Here is an 8722-nt window from a genome sequence, read left to right on the forward strand (position 1 = left end):
GGGTTACAAATTTGAGGGTTAGATTTGTATATTAAAAAAAATTAAAATAAAAAAACTTAAATCTGACCCTCAGATTTATCTTTTAAAAAAAAATTTAAAACCACAAATCCGATCCTCAGATTTATGGTTATCAACAAAAAAAAATTTAAAACACCACAAATCTGACCCTCAAATTTGTAGTATTCATATAAATCAAAAACACACAAAATTTTTACCTTACTTAAAAATACCACCTTCTACCTCCATATTAAAAATACAAAGCGCAAAAGTGGTATGTAATTTCCCATGTCAAAAGTGGTATGTAATTTCCCATTTCTGTTTCACTTAGATGCGTTTGGACGCCAGCCAGAAAAGCATAGCGCATGGGTTTCTGCTGAAAAAAAATTGCAAAATATTTATCGTTCATGTTATCAATTAATTTAGAAATTAGAACACACCATCATCTTTCGTAAATCACAACTCATATTAATTAACTAATTATGGTGTAATTACTAATTAGGATTGCACTGAAAATTTGAAGATAATCTTAACTTGTATTACAATTCACGGTATTAACGACATGACTCATTATTTATACGTATAGATTCACCAATTTACTACAGTTATTGTTTACAATCTTAACGTACAAATTAAATAACGAATACGTACATACATACAAATATACCATACATTTAATTTACTTTCAATTAAATTCTACAGGTATAATAATTTTTTTCCTAACAATTGATCAATCCACTAATAATTTTTGAGATTTCATTAATTTTTAAACAAGTACACATGAATCAGAATAATTTACAAACACACTATATAAAATTTGCACACACACATGAATTATTATAGGACAAACTACCAAATTTGTTTTTGATTTTTAAATATGTTGATAAACTATTTTTTACTTTTATTAACAACAAAAATATTTTTAAAATATTTTAAAATACAACAACAATACCTAATATTAAATATATATTCTAAAAAAATAATTTAAAAATTGACTTTTTTAATGCGATTTATTGCCAGCATAACTAAAAAAAATGATATTTTTATCGTTAAAATTTGACAATTTTATGCTATGTAAATTTTTTTGTGATTTTTTTGTTAACATCAAAAAAAATTAAAAAATATTAAAAATTTTAAAAATCAAATTTTGATTTGATTTTTTGTATGTGTTTTTTAAATAGTTATTCAAATATTTCTATAAAATTTAAAATCAAACGTATAAATACTTTGCCTGAAACAAAAAATTGATAAAATAATATTCCTTTTTATTATTTTTGTCGCGTCTTATAATATTTTGCCAAATACAACCGTGTTTTTTTTTCTACTTAATTTCAATTCAAAATAAAACTCAAAGAAATGATTAGAAATCTAGAATAGAAAAGAGTAAAAGGAAAAAGAAAGAGGCATGTGTTATGTGTATTATCCACCAAGATTAGTAGTAGGAAGAAGCCATGATAATGATGACGATGATGAATGACAACGAAGAATCATGATTGTGTATCAAAATACACTCACAAGTGCTGCCATCATCACTGATTATTTTCTCCTTCCTTTACTTCGCTTCCAATCTACCTTCCTTTCCTTCTTCCATCTTTCAAGCCACCCCATCAACCACCCTTTCGAACTATCCTCGGGATCTCCGAATACCACACTTTATTTCCCGCCATCACATAACTAACTCACCTCCCTTCGCTTCTCCACCATTCTTTACGGTAAGTTCATTTCTTTCACTCTTCACAAAAACTTTGATCTTTGTCGATTGTTTACAACAGCTTTTAAGTTTTTAACAACCTTTTTTTCCCGACAATGTTGTTTTGCAACGTTGTGTGTGTTTTGTTTTTTCTACTCTTCTTTTCTTTCGAATTTCTGAGCACGTGCTGGGAATTAGAAACCCATCGTTGTTTCGGCATTAATTGCCCCTCGAAGATGTCACTCTCCATGTGTTGCACGAGTGTTGTTAGCCATTGAAGTTGCGTATGCTTATTTTGTTTCTTTTGCTGCAATCTGTGTTCTGTTTTTTGGGCTCTGTGCCTAATAGATACAAAACGCATTCATTAATCACTATGGCAACAAAATGATGTGTACTCTATCATTTGCGCATAACTCAAGTGGCACCAATGGTTAGTGAATGTAGTAGTAGTAGTGTGTTGTTCGAGGAAACGAGTTAGATATCCATCGTTTTTATCTCTGCTTGCTGTATTAGAACGTGGGGAATGCTTTCTACAGCTCTACCAGCATTTCATTTTCTACACTTAATACAATCTTTTCACACTCTCTTCCATTCATTATCAATTTGCCTTTTTTTTTTTTGTCTTTAGTATTGATATTTGAATCATCTAGTTAGTGTTAGAACGAAGGAAGCAAGTCTCTTTGTAAAAGGTGCGATTGACTACATCTTACAACTAACATGTTTCGGAGTATTGTTTAGTACTTCTAGGAATTTGTTAAATTTATTTGCTGATTTGTAATGTTCTCAACATATTCTTGCATTTGCATCTATGTTTTTACAACTTGATTAGTCCCTTTCAATGGAACTGAATTTATTGTGAACATTTTCTTGCAGATAGATAATTTTCCCTATTGGAGAAAGAAACTACGAACGCTGCAGCATATTTGGTGAAACATCAAAGTGAAATTTAAGTATATGTTAATGTTATGTCTCAACATTGAATACACAATTTGCAAGTAACGAGTTTCTGATTCCCCTCTGAAGAGATGGGGTTCAGTTTACACCTAAAAAAGAACAGCTCGAAAAAGCAAAGTGGCGCCAAGACAGCGAATAAGGAACCTTCTCCGCTACACCAATTCAGCAACCATCCATGTCCAAAGGATCCAGATAAGATGAAAGCCAAAAAGCTATCTAGTGGTGTTGTTCCACCACAATGCAATGATCCTGATCATAAATCAGTGAAAGATGTGGCAAAAAAGATTGCGAACCGCGACAAGAGCGCCAAGGGAAGCTCGAGGACTAATAGTGATGAGCTTGTTAAGTACATGTCCAATTTGCCAGGTTATCTCCAGCGCAGCGCGGATAGAGGCAAAAACCTCCAAGGGAAGGCCTTGAATTTTGGGGTTCTGGATTGGTCAAGGCTTGAGAAATGGAAGAACAGAGAAATGCACGTTCCGGCTCTATATAGCAGCTTCGCGAAATTCAATACCGGCGAAGCTTCATCATCGAGAGTAGCCCCCGGCACGTCATCTAACATTGCTCGTGGCGGTAGAAAACTTGATGATAACAAGAAAAGATTGGACTCTTCAGGTTCCAAGGCACCTCATAAGGAAGTATTTCCTGAAAGTTCAAATGTTTCATCTGTTGAATTCGAGTCGTTTCGGAAGAAGACTCATCAAAAGGAGTCGAGGACTGAAAGTCTTGCATCTAAGTCTAGGAATCATAATGGAGTCTCATTGGGTTCTAATTCAAATTTAAATTATGGTAGAGATGTTAATTTTGAAGCTAAGAAGAGCTTGGAGGGTATCCAGCAGCAGCAGCATATCCTCAGGACAAAAGAGAGAATTCACAAGCCGAGTTCTCCGCGGCGACATACATCGCTAAGGCTGAAAAACAAAGGAGTTTCGTTCAGTTCTCAGAAGAAAATGATGGATCAGTTTCAGACATTAGATGCAGATGGTGATGGCCATAGGAAATTCAACAGCAAACCAAGCAATATTGTTCTGCTTCGGCCGCGCCGAGTTCAGCAGTTCAATTCTTCTACTGCAGATTATTATGAGCTGTCTAAATTAAGATCTTCACATGATGATGACAATTCGGAATCAAGCCACAGTAGCCTCTTCACTTTCCTTCCAGAGGAGGTCTCCGAAGAGCTGTGTTCTGAAATTCGACATTCTAGTACACTGACTTCTGTGACCGATGAACCTTCCACTTCTTCAGAAAGAATGCAACACATTGCTGATTCGGATTCGGATGTTGATTCACACCCTGGAGATATCTTCCTTTTGAAGGATGTCTTAAACATTAAGCTTGAGAATGGCCAAGAAACTGCTGAGGTGGCAGATCAGAATAGCCAGAACTCTTCTCCGAATTACAAGCTTAGCTTGAGCTTTGATCAGATGAGAAGAAGTTTCAGTTTGAAGGAGCAGGATCTTCCTCCGCAACTTAGTGCAAAATCTGGACCATTGACAACTGAATCTTTAGAAAATTCTATGAAGGAAAAGGAAAAGGGTCATAAGAGAACAAGGTCCACTCCCTTTCTTAAGTTATTTGATCCTTTGTTGAAGCATAATGCATCCAACACACAGCATTCAAACGAAAGTAGTCTTGCAGCACAAGCAAGCACAGGTTTAAATCCGTTCGCTGACAAAAGCAAAGGATCTTCGATTCAAGCGATTCTGCAGCTAACAATAAAGAATGGACTGCCTTTGTTTAAATTTTTGCTCAATAATGAAAGAAAGGTTCTAGCAGCTACCATGAAAAGTTTGGCCTCGCCGGAGAAGGACGATGCAGGGTTCTGTTTTTCGTTCTACCTTGTTAACGAAATCAAGAAAAAGAGTGGTGGATGGAGGAGTCATGTAAGCAAAGATAAAAGCTGCGGATATGTGTACAATATGGTTGGTCAGATGAAGTGTTCGAGCCGAAAGATCGACCAAAGGAGCAACCAGAACAGCAAGAGAGAGTGCATGGTGAAAGAATATGTCCTGTTTGGAGTTGAAATCGACAATGCAGATCAAAAGGCATCAAAACTCAGCAAGAGGAAGGAGCTTGCAGCCATTGTTATGGAGATTCCTTGTGAAAACTCGAGCCGCGAGGGGGTGCATGATTATGATTTGATGAAGAAGGGATGCTTGAAGTGCTTGGAAGATCAAAGATGCTTTTGCATATCAGGAGAAAGAGATGTGTGTGGTAACATCACGGCTATTCTTCCAGGCGGTGTGCATAGTGAACCAACCAAAGGAGAGCCTTCCCCGTTGATCTACCGATGGAAATCCGGCGGAACGTGTGATTGTGGCGGTTGGGATGTTGGTTGCAAACTGCTTGTTATCTCCAACAAGAATCCTAGTTCAAATGTTCCAAGAACTTCAAAACCTCAACATGAGAGATTCCAACTCTTTGTCCAGGTATGCACCGATGATTCTGCAGTAAAATTTTTCTAACCGATGTTTAAGTATAATCTTTATTTTTGAGGATTTATAAATAGCACAAACTTTAAATTGTTTTTGTACATTCAATGCATTAAAAACATTGATTTCATTCTTTCTTATTTTATCAAAATCTTCCATCAATAGATATGTAAATGTGTTTAGTAACTAGAAAGTGTCAGAAATTTAGAATTAGCGAGAGAAGACTAATTTAGAAAAGAGACATAAAAAGACAAACAAAATTTCTGTGTATTAGGAAAAGATTTGTTGTGCGAGAGAAGAATAATATAGTTCACTATTGTATAGTTTTAGAAATAAATACGTCATATGTAAATTATTTTATTCAAAAAATATGTTTATGGTGTTTTGATACACAGAAAAATTGTAAATTGACATTTGTAAATTATACACAATACTTTACCTAATTAGTGAATTCATAGAAACAGATTTGGATCCTCTAGATTTTGTATTTCATTTTAGAGGGTAAAATATAATCTCTCACCATTTATTTTATAAGTGAAACTAAGAAAAAACATGAGAGAGAAAATATTGAGGATAAGATTTTCTAGTTAATATAAACAATTATTTATTATAGATCGCCCTTTAAAACACTAGCAATTTTCCTAACTTTCAGGAAGGAGCAGACCCAAGCACACCTCTTTTCACTTTGGCACCACTGAAGGATGGATTTTACTCGGTAGAATTCAGCTCAACGATTGATCATTTGCAGGCATTCTTCATTTCCGTGGCCGTTTTGAGCAGCCAAAAACTACCAACTTTTTTAGAAATGAGTAACATGCATGATGACATCAAGTATGAACTTCAAGGAAAAGCATCAATAAATTATAATCCAATTCCACCAGTCTCCCCAGTTGGCAGAGTTTAATTTCCACAGGTAGCTCAGAGAAGAAACAAGGGAATGCACTGTACACAACATGCCTCTGTTTCCCTTCTTCCTTACCGTAGAAACTGTTGTAGCAGAAAATGTAAGTTCATAGTATTTTTCTTTTCAATGTACAAAAGTACCACACTGCACCAACGCCATGCCCTTGTTTGTACAAAATACAACATCAACGAATAAAACCTCTAGGGTTATATACTGCACAACTTTGGGCATGTATAATAGAAAAGGCTGAAACTAGAAGATGCTCCAAAGTTGGGGTGGTGCCTTCAATGTACTTTTGGTTGTTCAAATTATGGTACGTATATAAATCAAATAAATAACATGGCGTTTTTGGTATAGTATATGATTTAAGTTTGTAGGTTTTATACGTATTGAGAAAGAGGAGTTTGAATCAAGGCACTCTTTTTAAATTTATTTGCATTATTGATTAAGCATAAAATTTTTTCAATTTTGTCTCTCATAACTACAGAAGATAAAAGAGGAAAAAATAGACACGGCATTAGTATATATTCTGATTCAATTTCGATGTACAATGAAGTCTACGTCTAATCTCTACTATAATTATAGTAGAATTTTACTATAACAACCTCGAGATTACAATTATTAATTTTAAGACAAAGACAAAGATAAACAAATCATACCAGTTTAACACCAAGACAAATAAAACATTATATCATGCTTCGCAAACTGATTCCCAGACTAAACAAACTCTCTAAAATAGAACAAACCAAGACGGGAACAAACTAAAACTATGTTGTATTTTCTTTCTAATTTATGACTTATTGTTCATAGGCTTTTTTAAAATATTCTCTCAAATAATCATATGCCTTGTTCTTAGTATTAAGAAAACTCAAAAACTGAATATCAAATACAAAATATCAAATACAAACTAAAATGAAGAAAAAAGACACTCAATTGTGCAGTGATTTTTGAATTGTTCTCCCTTAGTCTCTTCAAAATTGATTCTGTTTTTTATATCTAAACCTTGGCTCTTTTCTAACTATTGCAGCAAATAATTCTCCATAAAGACTTTATTCTTTTTTTTCTTTGGGCAGCTGCAAATTTTTTTTCATAATTTCTTCAAATATTGTTCTTAATAGTTGATTCTTTCTAAATAAATCAGCATTAATACTAATCCAAAATCTAAAATTTTATAGCATAATCAATCAAAATATAATTCATTAATTATTTAAATTAAATTATTATTTGTCATCACAATAAATTATAAAATCTTTTTCAGACTCAACAAAGTTTAAATAAACAAGATGACTTTTGGTCATCACTCATCACAATATCTCCAATTGAAAATGTATGTATGTCTTCAAAACTTTAAAATAGCAGCCTATATTGATAGGGAAAAATTAAGTTTGTTTTGGTGGGAAATCAATCTTAAATGTTGACCATGTCAAATTTTTAAACTCTTAATAATTATAAACTGATGAAAATTTAACATTTTTAGGCTATATTAAAACTAAGTCTAAACTAAATTTAGAGTTTAGACCAAACCTAATCAACGAGTTAAATCAAAGAAGAGAGAAAACACCATAAAGTGACGATAGAGCACAACAACGGTGATGAGCACATTAACGACAACAAAAGAAGATCGACTATGAAAATTAAGCGACAATAACCGATCAATGATGGCACGAGAATAGATTAACAACGGATAGTATGACAACAGTGACAAAACTAGAAGGGGCAACTAGAGATATCAATAGGGCGGGTAGAAGCAGGAGTGCCTCCCTGCTCCATATTCTACTTACTTTTATTTTATTTTAATTTTGTCCTATAAAATTTTGTTTTATATTAAATATATCTCTAATAATTAATTTTTTAAAAAGGTTAAAACTAATTTAACTACAACTTCATAAGAATAATTTTCAATACAAATAAATCAAACATAAAATTCTATCACTAACTCTTCTTTATCAAGCATTATTGATAGATTAGTTTTAAGTTTCTTAAAAATTTAACTGTTTGGATAAATTTAATACAAATTAAAAAATTTTGGAATAAAATTTATAAATATTTTAAAAATTTTGACAGATTCAAAAACAAAAAATATATTTTATTATTATTTTTATTATATATTTCAGCATATTTTTATATGTTCGAACAAAATTTTTATACTAAAATGTTTATTATACAATTATCTGAATATGTTTTTTTATTCTTTATTTTTAAAATATTTTTATTCTCAAAATTTTTTCCCTCAATTTCTCCCCTACTTTTCTCTAAGATTTTTTAATTTAAATTATTTAAATATAATATTTACGAAAATATGTAATCTATAGTTTATTTACGTTTATCTATAAACAATTATATTTTAAATACAGTGCCCAAAAGCACGTTAAACAAATATTCCAAGTACACTATATCTTAGATATAAAACATGGAAGCAAAGTACAACCCATAAGACCTCAAATTTTTAAAAATTAAATAATAAAATATTTTTAAAAATTTTTATCTATAAATGGAACAATTTCTTATTTATAATTTAAAATTTTAGTAATTAAAAAATAACGAAAATTTTATGTTCTTTAATTTAAATATTCAGACTTTTAATTGATGATAAAATAATATTTTAAAAATAATTATTTTATATTTAATTTAATTTTAAATTATTACTCTATTCTTTTATTTTTAATAAAATTACTACACTACCTTTACCTATTTTAATTTAAAGAAACCCTATCCTAAAACTACGCACACACTCTCATTAACACT

General features: G+C 31.8%; 1 protein-coding gene across 2 annotated transcripts; it reads left to right on the top strand.

Annotated features, from left to right (window-relative positions):
• Positions 1-1420: 1420 nt before the first annotated feature.
• On the top strand, positions 1421-6331 carry LOC107484653 (uncharacterized). 2 transcript variants are annotated; one of them, XM_016105203.3, is made up of 3 exons: positions 1421-1709; positions 2561-5070; positions 5726-6331. In XM_016105203.3, exons 2-3 carry the CDS (start codon positions 2713-2715, stop codon positions 5975-5977), a joined length of 2610 nt encoding a protein of 869 aa, XP_015960689.1. In that variant the 5' UTR covers positions 1421-1709; positions 2561-2712; the 3' UTR covers positions 5978-6331. The 2 variants fall into 2 exon arrangements, with proteins under 2 accessions (XP_015960689.1, XP_052116063.1); XM_052260103.1 differs by having other exon boundaries at positions 2565-5070.
• Positions 6332-8722: the final 2391 nt, after the last annotated feature.

The sequence above is a fragment of the Arachis duranensis genome, chromosome 4, assembly GCF_000817695.3.
Source record: "Arachis duranensis cultivar V14167 chromosome 4, aradu.V14167.gnm2.J7QH, whole genome shotgun sequence".
Lineage (NCBI taxonomy): Eukaryota > Viridiplantae > Streptophyta > Magnoliopsida > Fabales > Fabaceae > Arachis > Arachis duranensis.